The following is a 22,721-nucleotide window of genomic DNA, read 5'->3' as shown; positions in this document are numbered from 1 at the left end:
CTAGTAGAGTTGTGCGTTACTGGAGTGATTCTGGTGTTCAGGCGTAGTAGCTTCTATAACTTAAGAGTTTCCTATTTTATCAAAAAAAATATATAGCTTCTCAAAATCTTTCTCTTCCAAAACATGTCTGGACTACTGAGAGTTTCTGCAAAGTTTGTCATTTGCTAGTGACGGACTCCTTCGTTGTTGTATCTTGGGAGGCATGCGCTTGAGGCTGGAAGCTATCATACCGGCAATGTTTTTTGTCTTAAGGAAATTGTGCTGAGCATAATCCTTAGTGATAAGTTTCTAATTACAATCTTATTTTTGTTTTGCTTACTGGATTACTAGAATCGTACAACGAAAAAACGCGGTATTTTATTTAAATATCATGTTAGTGGTGATGCTAAGAGAGTTTAAACATGATTGTAATAGGAAAACCAAGAAAGATATTGGAGTATAGTGGAGGCTAGAATAATAGGGTTAGAGCATTATTTCTCTACACCTTAGTTCATATATTTATACTTGACTTACTTGGATGTCAAGCTACTCAAAACAGCAACTACTAATTACGTATCCACACTTATAGAAACGTGGGATACTTTACATACTTCAACATCTAGTATTGCATTTGTGCTCTTTTGTTTTTTAGACTGCTGAAAATAGAGAAACCCAGTGGTAAGTCATCTGTCAAACCTGAGATTTTTTATGGCAGAAATTTCAAGCGATGGAAAATGAAAATGCGATTTTATCTAACTACTCTGAAAATGGTTGAATGGATTCCGACTGAGAAACCCATTTCCATATGAAAATGACGAAGAACCTGGTCGTTCTAGTGGTGTGGAAAGATGGGAAAAGAAGGATTATTTATGTAGAAATTACAGTCTTTCTCTTGAATTATATGATGTTTATGATGTGTGTACGACTGCTACAGAATTGTGGAATTTACTTTATAAAAAGTATGTTACTAAATATGCAGATTCGAAAAGGTTTCTTGTGGGAAAGTTTCTGGAATTCAAGATGGAAGATGGAAAATCTGTTGTTTCTCAAGTGGAGGAGCTGCAAATCATTATTCTTGAAATTTTGTAGGGAGGTTATAAAATCTGTAAAGGTTCCCAGGTTGCTTCCATCATTGAGAAACTCCCTTTTTCGTGGAAGGAGTACAAAAACAACCTTAAACATAATAAAAAAAAGATGGCCTTAAAATATCTGATTGTCAACCTTTGGATCGAGGAAGATAACAGGAAGGCTAGGCTGAAATCAATGTGGAGACTTCAAAAATGAAGGCTAAGGCTAACCTAGTTGAAGGTAACGTAGGTAGTTCTTCTAAGTTTAAATCATCTAAAAACCAAGCCAAAAAGAAACCATATGTGAACAAAAATAAATAGTCCCAACCTCATTTTAAATAGAAACCTTACAATCCTGAAGTTCATTGCTATGTGTGCGAATCACGAGGTCATATAGCCCCGAACTGTAAATTCAAAAAAGGTCCAAATGATGGGAAGAAAGATAAGGCACAAACAAATGTAGTTTAGGATGGTAACTTTTCTGCTGTGGTTACTAAGGTTAACTTTGTGAGTAACATGACTGACTGGTGGGTAGACACTGGGGCTACCAAACACATCTGTGGCACTAAAAGTGCATTTGCGTCATTCACTCCTCTAGAAAAAGGAGAAAGTATGTGCATGGGTAACTCATTTGCTTCAAGAGTTGAAGGTAAAGGGACTGTTAATTTGAAGTTCACTTTTTGGAAATGTTTTTAATTTGAAGGATGTTCTTTATGTTCCTGATATTAGGAAAAATCTGGTTTCTAGTTCCCTTTTAAGTAAGAAGGGTTTCAAACTTGTCTTTGAGTCAGACAAATTTGTTTTGACTAAGGAGGGAACCTTTGTGGGTAAAGGTTATTTAGATAAAGGCTTATTCAAGCTCAATGTAACTGATTTTGAATTTAATAAAACATCTTCTTCTTCTTATATGGTTGAGTCCTTTGATAAGTGGTATAGTCGACTTGGACATGTTAATAATGTTTCGATTAAAAAATGGATGCATCTAGGTAACATTACTAAGACTACTATTTCTGAAAACAAGAGATGTGAAGTATGTGTAGAATCTAAATATGCTAGGAAACCTTTTAAAAATGTAAAAAGAAACACTAATTTGTTGGCATTGATTCACACTGACTTATGTTTCAAGTTTCTGCCATGTTTATCTTCTTAAGAGTAAGGATGATAGCTTAGCTAGATTTATTTCCTTTAAAACTGAAGTTGAGAGCCAGTTAGATAAGAAAATAAAAACAGTTAGGTCTGATAGGGGAGGTGAATATTCTAGTCCTTTCAATAAATTTTGTGAAGATAATGGTATAGTACATGAGACCACCGCCCCTTAAGCTCCCCAATCCAATGGGATAGCAAAGAGGAAAAATAGGACTCTCAAAGATATGATCAATTCCATAATCAATAGCTTTGGGGCTTCTATGAACCTATGGGAGGAGACTTTGCTAAGAGCTTGTTATATTTTGAATAAGATACCTTTTAAAGACACAGATAAAACTTCATATGAGATGTGGAAAAATAGGACATCGTCTTATAAATACTTTAAAGTGTGGAGGTGTTTGGCTAAGGTGTCTATACCAACACCCAAGAGGACTAAACTTGGCTCTAAAAATGTAGATTGTGTCTTTATTGGGTATGCACAGAAAAACAACGCCTACAAGTTTTTAGTATTCACATCTAAAAATCAATTTATTGATGATAATACCATTATTGAGTCTAGGGCTGCTGTTTTTTTTTAGGATAAATTCCCATTTAATTTACTGAGAGGTGTGGAGGGACTCCAAGTTCTTCAAGACATGCTCCTAGAGTTCGAGAAGATTCTTCTGCTGAAGATGAAATTGAACTCAGGAGGAGCAAGAGACCTAGGACTAACACCTCTTTTGGACCTGATTTCTTTACTTTCTTGGTAGTGGATGATCCACATACCTTTTCAGAGGCTATGTCATCTTCTGATGCTGTCTTTTGGAAGGAGGCCATTCTAAGTGAATATGCATGAGTCCATTACAACCAATAACACTTGGGAGCTAGTTGACTTGCCCCTTGGTTGTAACACAATTGGATATAAATGGTTATTTAGAAAGAAACTTAAGGTAGACGGATCTATTGATAAATATAAAGTGAGACTAGTAGCAAAAGACTATAAACATATACAGAGAGAAGGGTTTGATTTCTTTGATACTTACTCTCCTGTGACAAGGATTGCATCTATTAGAATGTTAATAGCCTTTGCTTCTACTCATAATCTCGTAATTCACCAAATGGATGTTAAAATGACATTTCTAAATGGTGAATTACAAGAGGAGATATATAAGGATCAGCCAGAAGGTTTTGTATTAAAAGGCCTTGAGAGAAAAGTTTATAGACTAAAGAAATCTCTTTACGGTCTCAAACAAGCTCCAAAATAATGGCATGAGAAATTTGACAGTGTCATAATCTCTAATGGCTTTAGTATTAATGAAGCAGATAAATGCATTTATTGTAAATTTGAGAAACATTCTGGTGTAATTATCTGTTTATATGTGGATGACATGTTGATCATCGGAACCAACTTAGAGATCATCAATAAGACTAAATACTTTTTGAGTAAGCATTTTGACATGAAAGATTTGGGTATTGCCGATGTCATTCTTGGCATTAAGATTATGTATAATTCTGATGGAATTACTTTGACTCAATCTCATTATGTGGAGAAAATGCTTAAGAGATTTAATCAATTTGAATGTGTACCTGCCAGAATATCATATGATCCTAGTATACATTTGACAAAAAATATTGGATCAAGTGTCTCTCCTTTAGAGTTTTCTAGGGTTATAGGCAATCTCATGTATCTTATGAATTGTACTAGACCAAACATAGCTTACGCTGTAAGCAAACTGTATTAACCTACAATCTCCACTCTCAACTAGTATCACTATATGCCTCTTTTTCTCTCTTTGTCTTCCCCTCTCTCTTCCTTTTCTTTTTTCCTTCTCTTTTTCCTCCATCTACTGTTCTTTTTATATCCTCTCTCCCTCTCTCCCTGTCCGTCGATCCTCTCCCCTATCCTCTGGTCGCGATCTTCCCACCTATCCCTTTAGGGTTCACGTCCCCCCCTCTTCTAATGCTCTCTCTCCCACCTTTCTTATCTTGCCTCCATTCTCCTTCATTAATCTCCTTCAGGTCATTCCTCTGACCTCATCTTAGGGTTCCCTCGCCTCAATTGCCGTCATCGTGCCCCTACTTTCTCACCTCGCCCTGGGCCCTCCATCTGTCCCTTCATCTAGCGGCTTCCCTTCAGCCGTACCCCGGACACGTTTGCTTCTAGGGTTACGCGCCTATGTTCTGCTGTCCCCCCATGTTGTTTGATTCCACTGCACCCGCCCCTACTTTTTGACTTGGTCCACGGCTCTATTATGGGTCACTACAAATGCCCCTTCTTGACTTCGCGTCCATACATTGGGCACGAGGTCGAGAACTCTTCCTCTTCTCTCTCCTCTTTTACTATTCCCTGTCTTTCTTAGTCAGCGTGTGATGTGAGAGGCACTCATCACGCGCGCTCTTTCTGACGGCCCCTGGGTTCCTGTGCATCTACGTGTCGCTATTTGGTGGCACCCCTTCTGACGCTCCATTTTCTTCGCCGGCTGAAGTTACTCTTTTACCCCCAACCTATTTAAACCCCATTCCCCTTCTTCTTCCCTCACTTTCTTTCATCTGGTCTTGCTCTTCTCTTCTTATTCTCCATCTTCACACTCCTTCAAATATTCTCCAGCGCACAAGTTCCCCCAGTGGTGGTCTTCCCTGCATCATCCTCTCTACCCGGTTGTAAGACCCCTATTTTTATATTTACATTATTTGCGTAGCTATATTTAATATTTTCTGTATTTGACTGTATTTTTTCTGGTCAACGTGCTAGCATGTGAAATACCAAATAGTTAGGGAGGAAATACTAAATAGAATTTCGAATAATGTTAATATAGGAAACTAGCATTTGAATTTTGAATATGGATAGGGTATCTTTCATTTTTGGAAAGCTTTAATTAAAAAGGAAACAAGGTATTAACCTAAGTAACATATATATAATCCTTTTTAATAGAAATAATATTTCCATAGTTAGGATATAAGAATAATCAGTAATTTGGAAGTTAAGGAGAATATAGGGTGTCTCCGGAGAAACTTGTTTTTCTGGAGAAACCTCACACAACACACACAAGCCAACAGCGGAGAAGAACACGGATTTCGCGAGCTAGCTGGGATTGGATCTTTCATTATTTTCGTCGATATTTTCTGTTGCTGTTAACACATACTGTGAGTAGTTTATCTTTTTCGGTTTTCCGTATATAGACACAGTAACTGGACTTTAAAAACCATGTTTTGTTCATCCTTCATTGTCTGCTCTTTTTCTCTGCAAAGATTATTCTTATTGTGAGTGGTTATTCTTGATTGTTTCCGATCTAGACACGCATTACGCACCACATTTTCGGATTCTTGAACCACCGCTTCTATTACTTTTCATGCCGTTTTTGTTCTTCCATGTTAGATACTCAAGAGTTGTTAGTACTACCTACACCATTAGGTGGTGGTGAAGGGAGGCGAGCCCCTAACCTCCTCCTCCTCCTAAAAACGCCATTTCGCCATTCTTGAAGTTATTCTTGAAAGTAATTTTGATTGTTTTGTTTTTATTTCGTGCTTGAACTGTTTTGGTGTATTGAGGGTTGTTGGAATGAGGTATGGTGGTGGTAGAGAGTTTGTTGGGGTTCGAAAACTCCCAAGAACAGTGATGGTGGTCGGATCTAACAAATTTTGGAGGGTTGTAAAAACTGAAAATTGGTGGTTGAGTGGTGAAGTAAAGTCGCGTGGTTTTTCACCCACTCCATTTTCGCTTAGATCGAATTGGGTGGTGTGTGAAGTTTTTGGGGGTGGCTGGAAGGAGCGGCTGTTGCTGTGGAAGGGATGACCGTGAGAGCGATCCAGTGCTCCAGGTCGCTGTGTAGTTTTTGGACTTAGGACTAATTAGTTGGGCCGGTTGACCAGGTTTGGGTGGGCTGGTCCATAGAATGTTAAGTGGACCGGATAGTATTTTCCCTGTTCTAAGATCTGTTGAGTCTAGATAAGTTCAAGTTGGGCCAAGTCAGTTATGGGCCGGGTTAAACCGGGTCAGTTTAGCTAGTCGCTTAGGACCAGGGTTTGAACTCTTTTTAAATATGGGTTTGGGTGAGGACCGGTGGAAGGACCACCGTTAGGACCGTTGGACTGTTGGGTTGATCATTGACCTTGACTTTTTCCAAAATGTTATAGATGGAATTTATGGACCCATCCGATGATAGGATGTGGGTGACTCTTTGTATAAACTTGTTTGTCAAGATCTAATATAGATTTGACGTTGATCTTGTGTTAATATTGACACGCGTGAAGATAGAGAAATTTTAAGATGCATAGATATATACAATGGAATAAATTACGAAAACTAAAATCCTAGAACCCACTACCACAACTCATGTGATTTGCCTTGTGTGGGCGATGTGATATGATTGACCCATGTGTTGGGTGTATATATAAGATGTGATTGACCCATGTGTTGGGCAATCGTTAGCGAATAATGGCTTGATTATTCCGCTCGCAAAATAGAACGATGATGCGCAATATTTTATGCCGAATAGGGGCATTACTTACATAATTGCTTCCGTGTGAGGATTTACGGTGTCGCGCATCCCCGCCGGTAGTTACGCATCGGAGTGGTTCATTATGTAAGGAGAGGCATGTGGATGTACATGTTCGGCGTTGGGTAGCGATTGTGGTAGCCAGGAAAACTAGGTAAAACATAGAGACGACGTGTTACTAGGGACACTTGATAAATGTTACTGATATGTTACTTTTTCCCTTCGGTGTGGTTAGCAAGTTAAGTTTCCATTTATGCTATGATTATCACAAATTGCTTTGCAGGAGAGTGGGTTAAACTAATTATTCTTACAGAGAGGACCCACTCTGCGATAGAGCATGCATAACGGTAAGTATTAGGATGCCATAAGTTATTTACTCATAGTTAGAAGCTAAGGTGCCTTTATGAAGGAACTAACTACCTTAAGCTAAGGCGCCTCGATGGAGGAACTACCTGCCCTGTAAAGAATAAAATTTTATGTATATCTATATGGTTTTCTAAGGCTACTCATACCAACATTATTTATAATGTTGACCCGATTTGCATGTTTGCTAATCGGGTGTGTTCTTATATGAACATAGTCGATCAGCCTGGACAGGGTTAGCTGATGTTCGAGAAGGTGGCGGGCTGCTCGGGATCGATGTTAGCATTTATTTTCAATAAGATGTTGTTTCATTTTTTCCTCAGAGATGTAGTGGAAATTTGTTGGGGACATATGTTTAATTTATTTTTCCGTATTATTATTAAGTGAAGAAGTTGTAACTTAATTCTGATCACAAGTATTCATAATGATAAGTGGATTGTTTTGAGTATTTTATTATATTTGTTTTCCGCATGTGTTATTATTCATTAAGGGTTATGATATAGTTTGGGTTTTGAGGTTGTTGTCACATCTCGGATATCGAGGAGTCGGATATCATTTATATTATCTGATTTATCGAAATTCGGGGTGTGACACCGGTTGTCTCCGACGCTTTTCCTGACTTCCTCTCTCGCTGATAGGTACGCTTTCTCCTCTTTTCCTCCTTTTGTTGAACAGTCCTCCGTTTTTTCTTGTGAACACCATTGATCCTTTTGCGTCTGCTCATCTTCTTTCGATGTCGGGATGTGAATCCGGGCGCTCTACCTCTTCCCCGCTTCGGGACACGCCTCACCCACTCCCTTCGCTTCTACCGTTCCGGGTCGTCCTACTACCTTCTGCCGCCTCCCCCCCTGATCCCGTAGACCTAATTTAAGAGCCCCCAGAGCAACTTACGGTATCCCATCCGACGTCAGATTTGGAACACGTGCCTTCTGTCACCCACTATCCCCACCTGGTTCCCGCGCCGGGTTCCTCGTCATTATTGTAGGTCAAATAGTTGCGGGTCTACGGCTTCCGCTTCAACTCATGGACGTGGAAGTCTGCAACCACTTCAACATTCCCCGCCAAGGTATAGGTAATTTCGGGCGAATAATGCATGCCGCTAATTCCTACAACAAATCCCACGATCCCAAGATTTCCAAAAGACATCTATTCCCATTATTATCTCAAAACTAGCACCAAAGACGCCAAGATAGATATCAGGGCGTTAAGCTAAAAAAATCTTTCCTTCCGCTTACCACTTCCAAAAGTCCGCACCACTATCCGCCTCCAACTACTTGTCCGTGGACATTCCCTCTTCCCTGACTCATAACCATCTCGCCTTCCGCCTTCGTGGTGAGTACTGGTCTTTTCTCCGTTATTCTCAAGTGTTTTCTCTCCCGTTTACTAACTTGCCTCTGTTTTTACCTACAGGTTGGCGGCCAGACTCCAAGTCCCGCATTTACGACGGCGTCTCCTGCCCGATCTTTGAACATATCCTCAGCCTAGGATCTGCTCAAGCCACACTGCTAGGCATCCATCCCACTACCGCGACTCCATTGTTGCCCATTCCCGCTCTCAACACCTTCAACGGTTTGTCAAGTCCTTTTTTTCCCTCCACCTCCCAAGGAACGAAAGCCCCGCGCTTCCCCTCCTTCAAAGAAGAGATTTCGTCCACGGGACCCTCAACAATCCCTACCTCAGTCTTCCTCTCCTTCCTCTGCCCCCCGTCCCTCCTACCGAGCTATCTCCCAGTGGGACGACCAGTTCACCTCACCCAACTCCCCCGCTGAGAACATGGACGTTCACAAACAGAAGCTCTTCGACAAGTGACTCGGGATGAGGAGGTCGTGAGATCCCTCCACCGAGGTGCAGGTGCCCCACCGCAGCCACCTTCAAAGAGGTCGCGGACATCCTGCTCCGCAGTGCCCGACATCCCTTCCACGCTCGACCCTGCATCCGGGGAAGCAGCCTCCATCCCCTCCATCCACCACTCTCCCCCTCCCTCCTCTCCCACTCGTCGGCTTGGTAAAGAGCCCGTGGTTGCACCCGCTTCCTCCGATGCCCCGGCACCCCCTCCTGCTGTTGCCGAAGAGTTTCGTCCCGTATTCAAGGTGCGCAACCGTCGGGTAAATCTCGATGATTCTGCTCTGGACAATGCCGCGGTGGCATCCTCACTATTCTACAACTCCCATCTGCCCCGAGGCATTGCCTATGCAGATGGAGGTACCTTCGACTCGCACCGCACCTCGTTGTACACAAATTGGGAAAGGGTGAGTCTCTCTATCTTTTTTTTTTTTTTTTTTTTTAACCTCTCCCTTGCGTCTTAGGTCAACCTGGACATCTCTTACATGATCCGCGGCCTTCTCAGGGCCCGAAACAAGCTGGCTGCCTTGGAGAGGGAGTTGGATGGTCCCCTGGGCTTGAGGGCGACCAACGCCGCTCTTCAATCGGATTTGGCGGCTGCCTCCCTAGCCAAACTCCGCGCCCAAGACGAACTCCGGACCGCTGAAGATTCTCACCAACAGTATATGGATCAAGTCAACAACCGTCTGAGTCAACAAAGGGAATCCCTCCTAAATCATCACCAGCAAAACCTGACCTCTCTATCCCAGCAGCATCAGGATAAACTGGAAGCCCTCAAACAACAACATGAGGAGACCCTAGCCGCGGAGTCCCAAAAGAACCTGTCTGACATGAACATTCTCCGCGACCGTTTCAAGCCTCTGGCCGACAAGAGGGTGGCCAAGAAACTACAAGAAGCCATGGACCGTCTCACTCAAGAAGGCCGCCTTCTCCCAGAAAAGCTTGACACTCCCGCTCCTGGCTATATTGAGGCTCTAGCAGATCTCCCCCTAGCCGTCGATACCCCTCCAGCCCCGACCGAGACTACGGATTGCCACTCCATGGGGAATGCCGCTACCCTCCCCACTGAGACTCCTGAAGTTATAGTTACCGTCCCCCAGATGCCTTAGAAATTTTTGTGTTGTAACATGCCCTTTTTGCTTACCTGTCTTTACCCTTGGTTGTATTTACTCTTTTCCACTCTTTATGTTATTGTAATATTGCCTTGAACTCTGTCTGTTATTTTACCGTCTCTTTATCAATTGATGCTACTTCCTAGTTCAACTCTCCATCTTTTTCTTTCTCTATTATTTTGTTTCTTTTCTTCGTCCTATCCTTCTCCTAAACCACCGATGGGTTCTCTCGATAGCTGCCCTCTCTTCCTGCGCTGGGTACTGGCCGAGGCTACTCGCTGCAACCCGTGCATCTCCGACCCGAGGCGGGTTCATCCAACTCCTCGGGCTGACTCGAGGAGGGCTCACCCCACTCCGCGGGCTCTCTCAGACTTTCGCCTGATGGGTCTATCTCGTTGCCCCCAGTTTCTCTAGCATCACTGATCCGGGGAAGGCTCACCCCACTCCGCGGACCCCCCAGACTTTCGTCTAATGGGGCTCTTTCGTTGCCCCATGCATCTCTCGCTCCTCTGATCCGAGGAGGGCTCACCCCACTCCGCGGTCTCTCTCATACTTCTGCCCGATGGGGCTCTCTCGTCGCCCCCTGTCTCTCTAGCTTCTCTGACTCGAGGAGGGCTCACCCCACTCCCCAGACTCTCTCAGACTTCCACCTGATGGGGCTTTCTCGTTGCCCCATGTATCTCTAACATCACTGATCCGGGAAGGCTCACCCCACTCCGCTAACACTTTCAGACTTTCGTCTAATGGGGCTCCCTCCTTGCCCCATGTATTTCTAGCTTCACTGACCCGTGGAGGGCTCACCCTACTCCCCGAGCTCCCTCGGGCTTTCGCCTGATGGGGCTATCTCATTGCCCCATGTATCTCTAGCATCCCTGATCCGGGGAGGGCTCACCCCACTACGCGGACCCCCCAGACTTTCGTCTAATGGGGCTCTTTAGTTGCCCCATACATCTCTGGCTCCTCTGATCCGAGGAGGGCTCACCACACTCTGCAGTCTCTCTCCTGCTTCCGCTTGATGGGGCTCTCTCGTTGCCCCATGTATCTCTAGCATCACTAATCCGGGGAGGGCTCGCCCCACTCCGCGGACACTTTCAGACTTTCGTCTAATGGGGCTCCCTTGTTGCCCCATGTCTCTCTAGCTTCTCTGACCCGAGGAGGGCTCACCCCACTCCCCAGGTTCTCTCAGACTTCCGCCTGATGGGGCTCTCTCATTGCCCCATGTATCTCTAGCATCACTGATCCGGGGAGGGCTCACCCCACTCCGCGGACACTTTCAGACTTTCGTCTAATAGGGCTCCCTCGTTGCCCCATGTATCTCTAGCTTCTCTGACCTGAGGAGGGCTCACCCCACTCCCCAGGTTCTCTCAGACTTCCACCTGATGGGGCTCTCTCGTTGCCCCATGTATCTCTAGCATCACTGATCCGGGGAGGGCTCACCCCACTCCGTGGACCCTTTCAGACTTTCGTCTAATGGGGCGTTTTCAAAATACATATAGTCTCTATACCATTCTTTATCCTGAAATACACGAGGTATTTTCTCTATTCCTATATGGCTTACATTACTTTCTACGATATCACAGACAACAAACTTCACTACATTCACAAAAGTGCTGCGGTTTTATATTTTTACATTCAGCGGGGCTCCTCCACTCCGGACCCCTTTACATTGCCCAAGACGTGCTTACATTCAATTATAAAATTTTTTCAACAGTCTTTACGCCCACGGTCTCTATCCGCTTCCCTCCATGGTTCCGCAACTTGTAGGTTCCGCCCCTCCAAAATCCACCACCACGGTGTAATGCGGCCCCCTGTGTTGGACCCAACTTCCCGTCCTTCTCCTCTTTTTGTACTTTCGGCGTCACCCGCCCAGCAGCACTCCCCCCAACCTTGAAGTGTCGTGGGCGACCGCCGGGTTGTATCTTGTCTCTGCAGCCTTCGGTGATATTCCTCTAGCCGAATACGTGCGGCGTCTCTTTTCTCCTCTAACAAGTTCAAGTCTCCAGCCAATATACGCCAATTAGACCCATCTTCCACCGCCCTTGTTCGACCCGTGGCCGCGATCATCTCTGAAGGGATTATAGCTTCAACTCCGTACGCCATGGCGAATGGCGTCTCCTTGGTACTTGTCCTCGGGGTGGTTCTATATGCCCACAGCACATGATTTAGCTCATCGGCCCAGGCGCCCTTTTTATCCTCTAACCTCCTTTTCAAGTTGTTCATAATCGTTTTATTGGACGACTCTGCCTGTCCGTTGCCCTCGGGGTTGTAAGGAGCCGAGAAACCCTACCTCACCCGATACGTCTGTAAAAATGCTGCCACCTTTGCTCCCGTGAACTGAGTCCCATTGTCGGCGATTATAGCATATGGTACCCCAAACCTACATATGATATTCTCCCATAGGAACTTAATCACTTGCGCCTCTTTGATCTGCTGTAATGGAACGGCCTCAATCCACTTTGTAAAGTAGTCTGTTGCTACCAGTATGTATCTTCTCCCGCAGCTTGCCACGGGCAGCGGTCCTACTATATCCATTGCCCACATGGAAAACGTTCATGGGCTTGACACGTTATGCAGGGGTTCGGCAGGTGTGAATATCCGCTGTGAGAATCTCTGGCATTTGAGGCATCTCTGTGCGAAGTCTACTGCATCCTTTTTCATATAAGGCCAAAAGTATCCCTGTGTCAACAACCGGTGTGCAGTAGTTCTTTCCGCATAATGGCTCCCACAGTCGCCTTCGTGCAACTCCGCTAATACCTCCTTAGCTACTCGAGACCCCAAGCATTTCAACAAGGGCCCACTGAAGTTTTTTCGGTATACCTCTCCTTCCACCAAGACGTATCTTCGAGCTGTCTGCTCCAACCTTCTCCTTTCTTTCTTGTCTGTCACCACCCTCCCCCGCAAAAAATCCCTGATGGGATCTGTCCAACACTCTTCTTCCTCGGTTACCTGACACGCCTCCGCCCCTTTTTCCGTACTAGGTCGGTCCAGTCTCCCTACCCTTATCGTCCTTTCTTCTGACCCCGGCATTGCCGCCGCCACATATGCCAGTGCATCGACATGTCTATTCTCCCCCCGACCAAAGTGTACAAACTGGATCTTTGCGAACCTTTTAGCCTTTTCCCGCACCACTTCCAGATACTTTGCCATCCTCGGACATCGAGCTACAAAGCCTCCGTTAACCTGGCACACCACGAGGTTCGAATCCAAATATACTATCAGCTCTCGGACTCCCACCTCCTCAGCCATCCCCAAACCTGCTATCACTGCCTCATACTCTGCTTCATTGCTTGACGCCACAAATCCCAATTTTGTCGTCAACTCTATCCTATTATTATCAGGTGTAACAAGCACCACCCCTATGTCGCTACTTTCATCTGTGGTTGACCCATCCGCGAATATCCTCCATCCATTCCTTTTATCCCAGGGGTCCATCATACCAAGTTCCCCGTCCTTCTCTGGTTCCATAATCATTTCTTCCCCCCAATTAGGATCCACAGCCGGGAATTCCGCTAGGAATTCCACCACTGCCTGCGCTTTCTCCGCGGTCCTCGTCTGCAATCAGATCATCGCGTGCGACCGAGCATCACCGCCCATTTCAACATTCTCCCCGAACTCTCTGTCCTTAATGCATGCTTAAGGGGTAGGTTGGTAACCACTACGACTGAATGGGCCTTGAAGTAGGGCTTCAACTTCAGAGTCGAAAAGATTAGGGCCAAGGCATATCTCTCAATTCTACTATATCTCGTCTCTGCGTCTAGCAGTGTTTTGCTCTGAAAATATACCGGACTCTCCACTCGATCTACCAGACGGATCAGCACCGAGCTCACCGCATACTCAGAGGCCCCTAGATACAGGTACAACTTCTCCCCTTCCTCCGACAGCGATAACAAGGGCACTCTGCTCAAATACCCCTTCAATACTTGGAATGCCTCTTCGCACTCCTCAGTCCATGCGAAGTCCGGCGTGATTTCGCGTGAATAGCCTATATAGCTGGCCGATGCGCATTTGTCGGATGACTTGGATATGAACCTGTTCAATGCCGCCACCCTTCCTGCTAGCCGCTGTACCTCTTTTACATTCCGCGGGGATGGCATTTCTATCAAAGCCCTTATCTGTTCAGGATTAGCCTCTATGCCGCGGTGAGTCACAATGTAGCCCAAGAATTTGCCAGTAGTTACTCCGAATGTGCATTTCTCTAGATTCAATTTCAAATTATACTTCCGCAATATATCGAAAGTCTCCCGCAAGCCCTCCAAATGCTCTTCCTCCGACATGCTCTTTTCCACCATATCATCTATGTACAGCTCAATCCCCTTCCGAATCTTGCTTTCGAACATTTTCTCACCCAGTCTTTGGAACGTGGCTCCCGCATTCTTCAGACCAAACGGCATCCTGTTATAGCAATAGGTGCCACCTTCTACCACAAATGCGGTTTTCTCCTTATCCGGCCCATACATCGCCACCTGGTTATACCCCATTGATGCGTCCATGAACGAGAATACTTTATACCCCGCCGTCCTGTCTACCAACTCATCTACCCGCGGCATGGGGTAGTTGTCTTTCGAGCACTCCCTATTCACATCCATGAAGTCAACACACATACGCACTTTGCCATTCTTTTTAGGCACCGCGACCACATTGGATAGCCACTCGGTGAATTCTGTTTCTCGATGATGATGCTGCTCCCTTCAAATTTTAACACCTCTTCGCGAATACTCTCTGCGTACTTCGGTCTGATACTCCGTAACTTCTGCCTGACTGGCCTAGCATTTTCATTCATGTGCAACCTATGGCACGCAAATTCTGGGTCTAACCCTGTGACGTCCTCAATCGTCCATGCAAACACATCCTTATTTTCCGACAAGAATCGTATCAACCTATCTTTCCATTCCTCCGTTAGACTGGAACCTACCAAGATGAGTCTCTCTTCCTCTCCTTCTCCTATATTCACCACTTCAATTGTATCTAAAGTCTTTGACCCCTCCGCCGGTTCCCCCTTCCCTTCCGTGGAGCCGATCTGTAATTGCTATGCCCGTCTCTTCCTCGGGTGGGGGCCTTCGTCCTCTGTCTTATGCACCAACCGCTTCACTGTTCCCCTATGACTGTTTTTGGCTGTCACCTGGTCTCCGCGGACTTCGAATGTACCCGAAGGAGTTGGAAATCATATCACTTGATAATATGTAGACGGTACAGCCTTCATCTCGTGAATCCACCTTCTACCCAAGATTGCGTTATATTGGGAGGCGGAATCCACCACCATGAACCGCGCGAACACCGTAACCGGGCCCGCGGTCACCGGCAACAAGAGTTCCCCCACGGGCTCCATCATGCTTCCATTGAATCCATATAATTTGGTGCGGGGAGGCCTCAACTGTCCCGGATCCATCCCCATCTCTTCCAGAGCTCCTTTAAACAACAGATCTACCGCGCTTCCACAATCTACCAACACCCTCTTCACCAGATAATTTTCCATCGCCACCGTGATTACTAATGCGTCCTCGTGAGGGGAGTCCACCGCTTGCAAATCCGACCTACTCAAGACAATCATATCTTGATCTTCGGTGGATCCCAATCTTGGTCGCAGAACTGAGACCCTACTACTGATTTGTTGGATGCTCGCGGTCCTCCTCACCCTATCTCTATGTGCATTATGACTTAATATCTCCCCACTAAAAATCACATGTATAGTTCCCAGCAGCTGATCCTGTCGCTACATGCGATCATCATTTCGTGCTTCTTTCACAAATTCCTTCATCTTGCCCTTATCCACCAATCTCTGCACCATCCACTTCAAAACATAACGGTCATCCGTCTCATGGTTTCGCATCTGGTGATATTCGCAGAACGACTTATCTGGCAGCTCCATTGGTGTATTCCGCGGTCCCTCATATCCCTGCAGGTTTTTAATAAGTGGCAATATCTCCCCCAGCAATCTGTTTAGCGGCATCACTTCTATCTCCCGGTACGGCTTCTTCTCTCTGTTCTCCCGCCGAATTCTGTCTCGTGCTCTTTCCACCCTTGGGTTGTTCCCGGTACCGCCGCTTCCCCTTCTCTTCTGCGATCCTCCCTTTGCGGTGCTCCCTATCCTTGTCCAAAGATAGAACGCTTTTCCCGCTCTCTTGGACTCCCTCGGCAGTGTGTCCTCATACCTGATGTATTTTTCCACCCGTGGATACAATTCGTGCAACGTGGCAATCTCATTCTTGGCGACAGACTGATGTACTCCCATCCCCAGCTTGCATTCAAAGGCGATGACCGCGGTTCTTTCATCCAAGTTCTCTACCTTCAGGGTTTCGGCTTTGAACCGGCACAGATATTCTCTCACTGTCTCTGCTGATTTTTGCCTCACATTAAACAGGGTCGCGATGTCAACCAATCTCTTCTTCTAGTGTATGAAGTGCCCTACGAAAGCCTGCTCCAACTCCTGGAAATTCTCTATACTCTCCGCTGGCAGCCGGTAGTACCAGTCCGATGCCCCTCCTTTCAAACTTGTTGGGAACATCATGCACCGCAGTCCATCATACCTTGGTTCTTGCCATAGTGGCATCTATTGCCTGAAATGGTGGATATGATCCGCCGGATCTTCGGTTCCATCGTATCTCTCAAATCGGGGCTGGTTAAAGCGCTTTGGGACCTCCGCCCCGGATACCGCTCATCAATGGGTTCGCGATTTAACCCTGCCACCACATAAACGGCTCCTCCCGGCTTTTTTCTCTTTCTGCTGGTTTGCTTCTCTGTCCCTATCTATCAGATCTTGTACTTGTTCAATCGTCAAGCCTGCCACCGGATTTTCCACCAAATCGAGCTCCTCTTCTTCCTCCTCCGAGTCACCGTTCGCTTCCTCGTCCAGTCCTTCCTCGTGTGTTTCTTTCTCTCTCCTCAACCCATCGTTCTCCTCCCTTAGCCTCCCGATCTCCTCCCTCATGAGCCGCGTCTCTTATGTTTCTAAGTCGGCTCCCCTGCCTTCTTCTTCCTCTATCCCCGCTTCCGGTGTCCTTTCTCGCATTGGTACTCTCTTTGGCCTGCCGGTTTGCTTCTTTGGTGCCATCTTTGCTCGGCCCTCTGCTCATGTCCCCACAGACGGCGCCAAATGTATTAACCTACAATCTCCACTCTCAACTAGTATCACTATATGCCTCTTTTTCTCTCTCTATCTTCCCCTCTCTCTTCCTTTTCTTTTTTCCTTCTCTTTTTCCTCCATCTACTATTCTTTTTATATCCTCTCTCCCTCTCTCCCTGTCCATCAATCCTCTCCCCTATCCTCTGGTCGCGATCTTCCCACTTGTCCCCTTAGGGTTCACGTCCCCCCCTCTTCTTATGCTCTCTCTCCCACCTTTCTTATCTTGCCTCCATTCTCCTTCGTTAATCTCCTTGACGTCATTCCTCTAACCTCATCTTAGGGTTCCCTCGCCTCAATTGCCGTCATCGTGCCCCTACTTTCTCACCTCGCCCTGGGCCCTCCATCTGTCCCTTCATCTAGCGGCTTCCCTTCAGCCGTACCCCAGACACGTCTGCTTCTAGGGTTCCACGCCTATGTTCTGCTGTCCCCCCATGTTGTTTGATTCCACTGCACCCGCCCCTACTTTTTGACTTGGTCCACGGCTCTATTATGGGTCACTACACAAACTAAGTAGATACACCATTAATCCCAGCAATGAGTATTAGGATGCTCTTATCATAGATTCACAGTATTAAGATATTTGAAATATACATCAAATTATGGTGTTCATTATGGCAGATATCCAACTGTGCTTGAGGGATACAATGATGCCAATTGGATTGCTGATTCTCAAGAATCTAAATCCACTAGTGGCTATGTGTTCACTATGGCAGGGGGTGTAGTGTCTTGGAAATCTTTTAAGCAAACTTGCATTGCCCGTTCTACTATGGAATATGAGTTTATAGCTTTAGATAAAACTGGTGAGGAAGCAGAGTGGATCAAGAATTTTTTGATGGATATCCCGCTTTGGCCTAAACCTGTTCCACCTGTCTCTATTCACTGTGATAGCCAAGTTGCTATCTTAAGGGCCAAAAATAGTTCCAATAATGGGAAATCTCGACATATTCGTAGAAGACATAACATTGTGCGATAGTTGTTAAGAGATTGGATCATACCTATTGACTTTGTAAGGTCAAAAGATAATTTAGCTGGTCCTTAAGCTTTAACTAAAGGCCTATCTAGAGAGCCGGTTTTTAGTACATCGAGGGGGATGGGGCTAAAGTCTATTAAATACTAAGCCTATTTATTTAAATCACCGATAACTGACAACCAACCTTTGTGAATGGATGAGATCCCAAGATCGAGGTTCAATGGGGAAACAAGTTATTTGCGTGATTTGTGGGGGTACTACACCTAGAGTGAAAATTTTGTACTCATCCCTATGATGTAGTAGTACCTTCTATATCTTTTCAAGGATGAGTGAATACTCTTAATGTTTTATATAGCTGGTTTTTCCAGTGGGGTGTAATGATACAGTACACTCCTGATAGAGGCACCTATATGAGTGAGGAGGTAAAGCCGCTTCCTATGAGAACTTATAGGCTTGTTCTCTAGAGCATTCATGAAACCTGGGAAGCTCATGGCTATACGAGCACATCTAAGGGAACTCTATGATGATCCATGAAGTTATGTGTGTTACCTGTTGACTAGGCTTACATATATGTTGAACAGTTCAAGACTAAGGTCAGTGGTCAACTAGTAATCCCAACAGACAAACATCGAGCGAAGGTTCAAGTCAAATGACGCCTTCAGCTCATTCATAACTTCTTCATACTCGAGACATTGTTGTTTCTTTTTGTGTTTCTTTATAATTTCACTCATGTGGGGGATTGTTGGAAACTTGAATGAAATTGTGTCCTTATGGGTTTGAACCCATAACCTTATGTCTCTACTACGCTCAAATGGGGGGAAAGCCCCACATTGGTTACTAAACTTAAGCCTCTTAAGTTTATATTACATTGTGTCCTTATGGACGGATAGTGTAGAGAGATATAAGGAGGTGCTCGCGTGCACACAAGGACGCCTTGGTTTGGGGGATCTCATGAGGTGGGAGCTCCAAAAAACTTAGCGCGTGTGCCTACACACTTCGTCGCACACAGGGGGTTGGGCTTCGCGTGGGTGCGAGTACTGGGCTTGTTTTTGCAGGAATATATATATATATATATATATTTATATATAATATATTCTAGTTTCTCAAAATGTTTGGACTAAAACATGTTTCTACTAAGAGTTTGTCATTTTTGTCATTTGTTTGGGCGAGCTTGAGGTCGACAACTATCATACCGGCAACGTTTTTCGTCTTAAGGAAATTGTGCTGAGCACAATCCTCAGTGATAAGTTCCTGATTACAATCTTATTTCTATTTTGCTTACTAGATTACTACAATCTTAAGATGAAAAAACACAATATTTTATTTATCTAGTATTGCTTTTGTGCTCTTTTGTTCTTTATATTGCTGAAAATGGAGAAACCCAGTGGTAAGTCATCTATCAAACCTGAGATTTTTTATGGCAGAAATTTCAAGCAATGGCAGATGATAATGCGGTTTTATCTGTCTACTCTAAAATTGGTTGAATGGATTTCGACTGAGAAACCATTCCATATGAAAATAAAGAAGAACCTGGTAGTTCTGGTGGTGTGGAAAGATGGGAAAAGAAGGATTATTTATGTAGAAATTACAGTCTTTCTCTTGAATTATATGATGTTTATGCTGTGTGTACGACTGCTACAGAATTGTGGAATTTACTTGATAAAACATATGCTACTAAAGATGCAGGTTTGACAAAGTTTTTTGTGGGAAAATTTATGGAATTCAAGATGGAAGATGGGAAATCTGTTGTTTCTTAAGTGGAGGAGCTGCCAAATCATTATTCATGAAATTTTGCAGAAAGGTTATAAAATCTGTAAAGGTTTCCAGGCTGCTTCCATCATTGAGAAACTCCCTTCTTCGTGGAAGGAGTACAAAAACAGCCTTAAACATAAGAAGAAATAGATGGCCTTAGAAGATCTGATCGTCAACTTTCGGATCGAGGAAGATAACAGCAATGTTGAAATCAATCTGGAGAGACTTTAGAAATGAAGGCTAAGGCTAACCAGTTTAGCCTCATATCGATAGCATTACATTATTATATTTACAGGTAGCTACTTGATATGTCCGTGTTTAGCTCTTGGTCAATACTACATTAAATTGCATGTACATAATTGCTGACAGGAATTGCTGAATGCTGCATCCGCCCGGCCGCCCCTGACACAAGCTAAGTGAAAAGATAATGTACTTAAAAAGTTAAAAAGGACAAACCACTTCTTATTTATTCATATAAGGAGCTTGGAACAACACTGATTCTCTCTTTTTCCGCATCCTATAGCACTCACTCAATTTGAAACTTGGTTTATTAGGAATCCAAAGGCAGAAAAAAAGAAACATTGAGCAACTTAAAAAAATATAGATTAGGCGTTTGCTAGAAGGTATCCCTCAATTGCCTTGTAAGTTCCAACTGTGCCTTCTTTTTCCCTGTTGAGTTCTTCAGCTGTGTATTCCACACCATCAACTGTTTCCAGGTCAACTGACACTTTGCACACACTTCCAGTTGCGGATGGTTCAACTTTAACTTTGTATGAAGCTGCTTTCAATTTGGTTCCAAGTTGACCGCCTTCAACCAAACTGTAACTGCAAACAAAGTTGTCTTTGTCCAAGGAGTCGATGCGCTCCTTCACGTAGTTGTAAGGAATAACTGTGTACACAAGCAAACATGGTCAGCACATGTTGGTTAATTAAGTTAAGACTGTATGCAGACATCCCTAAAGGTTTAAATCATAATTAGACTAAAGTGTGTAACTTGTTCTTAAATAACTACTAAGAGACTTATCCTTATGCTGCTTTTAGGTGTGTTTCAACTCCATCATTGAGTATAATCTCTGCAGTTTACAAATATAACTGTGAATCCTTTAAAATCAGTATATGTAGTCGGGGATTATTAATGAAGCGGATTCGTAAAAGGTTTAACGCACCAAAAAACTATCAGGCCTCATGTGTGAATCATCAAATGTTTGATGGTCATAGAGATTTTGGTATAATACAGCCTTGTCATGCCTTACGTAATTGTTTAACACCTAGTTGCTTGGGTTACAAGCAACAATCTCGAGGTTACTATACTCTGACTCAGTAGGGGCTCTTTACAAAACTAATAATTAATGTAACATTTAATATAGAAAAGTTTATAAATAGCTGTAAGATCGAGACGGGTAAATATTCATCAAGTAGCTAGTCACAAATTAGACCTTCAGTGAAGTGGAATTCCTTGAAGCTTCCAACTCCTCCATCTCCTTGAATAGCTGCACTCTTCACAACTTCAGGCATGATTTTGGGAGCTAACTCATGCATGTCAAATACTGAGGCCTTGAATAGCTTGTCAGCAGGAACTGACGATACAATCTCAAAGCTGTAACCAGTGCCACCCATGTTAAAAATATGTGACAGAGAAAGAATGGAAGACGAATAAATTTCGGTTGGAAGATGTTTGAGTGATAAACATCATGAGAGGCAGAGAGATATTTATAGCTGCATTTAGGTACTTCACTGTGAGTGTGAATAGAGTTTATTTGTATTTTTTCAAGTCACAATGACACATTTTCTTTGACTAACAAAACTGTATTTTACATAGACGAAGGGAGTAGGTGTAATAAAACAACTTTGCACACATTGATTTTCCACGTCTCAGGATAATCTCTGTATTGGTGAATATTCGCATATTTTAAATAGATTAATTATAGAATGACATGAAAGTTTTAAGAATATAGTTTTACAAATTTATTATACGACATATTACTTTTGACGAAAGATATACACTGCACCATCATTAGCACCACACTCGAAACTATCTAGTCCCCCCTGCGTGATCGTCACAGTTTAATTTAGATTAGTAACGTATAAGAAAAAAGAAAAATCAAAATTTTGGTGTCATTGGAAAGTTCTTGACATAATTATGTTGGATAATACTGAAAAAAAAAAATAGAGTATACGACAGTGTGGTGTGCAAAAATACATCCTCTAAAATAATTTCTAGTCCGAGGAGGAATTAATAAGAGGGCAAAAATAGCAATGACAAAATTCATTTGACAACATAGATTTTTAACATTGGAAAGTTAGAATCTAATAAACAAATGCAGAAAAATAGCTGAAACTAATTGTTCGATCTAAATCGACTGGCCGTCTAGTTTGACAAGAACAGACTTCTGATAAAGCAAAATATTCATATGGTCCAACTAACACGGACCGTCAGGTGGGGTTCTTTCATATTCTTCAGACTTCACGGCCAAGTCTTTCTGTCTATCGCAATATAACCATAAAAAAATTGTACAAATCAAGTTAATCCAAAAAAAAGAGGAACCCTTAGTTGTAAAAATATGTTCTCTTAGACTGAATTATTGATCTCAAGGTGTCCCTTCCAACGAACTCCCAAGTCAAGAGTCCAAAATGGTTGGCACTCAAAATTCTTAGCACAGAAACAGAAAGCATATAGATGGAATGCAAAATTATTAAAAAATAGTCTGGTTCATGACTTCACTCCCTTCAATGACGTATATGTAGGGTTCGTATGTATGAACTAAAAGGTTGGTGGTGACAAATGGACCGGATGTGGTATAGTACAGGGGAGCAGGTCGCATGGGATCAGGTCCGCGACATCCTAACCGTTTTGGAACCGCTACAAGACGTGATGAGAAAGGGAGCGGTATCCTA

The 22,721-nt window shown here is 43.9% G+C and overlaps 2 protein-coding genes and 1 long non-coding RNA gene across 3 annotated transcripts; 1 reads left to right on the top strand and 2 right to left on the bottom strand.

Moving 5' to 3' along the window:
• Window positions 1-5,134: 5,134 nt before the first annotated feature.
• Window positions 5,135-7,482, top strand: LOC147498050 (uncharacterized). The gene is made up of 2 exons (XR_015194192.1): window positions 5,135-5,315; window positions 7,248-7,482. It is a non-coding gene; the product is annotated as an uncharacterized LOC147498050 (long non-coding RNA).
• Window positions 7,483-12,534: 5,052 nt separating this feature from the next.
• LOC147498049 (uncharacterized) lies at window positions 12,535-13,449 on the bottom strand. Its single transcript, XM_086563112.1, has one exon. The coding sequence runs from the start codon at window positions 13,447-13,449 to the stop codon at window positions 12,535-12,537; it is 915 nt and encodes a 304-aa protein (XP_086419238.1).
• Window positions 13,450-20,267: 6,818 nt separating this feature from the next.
• Window positions 20,268-21,614, bottom strand: LOC147498048 (major strawberry allergen Fra a 1-3-like). The gene is made up of 2 exons (XM_086560239.1): window positions 21,263-21,614; window positions 20,268-20,715 (listed from the first exon to the last, which is right to left on the bottom strand). The coding sequence occupies exons 1-2, from the start codon at window positions 21,441-21,443 to the stop codon at window positions 20,432-20,434; spliced, it is 465 nt and encodes a 154-aa protein (XP_086416365.1). The 5' UTR covers window positions 21,444-21,614; the 3' UTR covers window positions 20,268-20,431.
• Between the last annotated feature and the right edge of the window lie 1,107 nt (window positions 21,615-22,721).

This window comes from Coptis chinensis, chromosome 5 (genome assembly GCF_015680905.1).
Source record: "Coptis chinensis isolate HL-2020 chromosome 5, ASM1568090v1, whole genome shotgun sequence".
NCBI classification, from domain to species: Eukaryota; Viridiplantae; Streptophyta; class Magnoliopsida; order Ranunculales; family Ranunculaceae; genus Coptis; species Coptis chinensis.
Note: the sequence above shows the minus strand (reverse complement) of the source record. Positions and strands in the feature narration are given on the sequence as shown.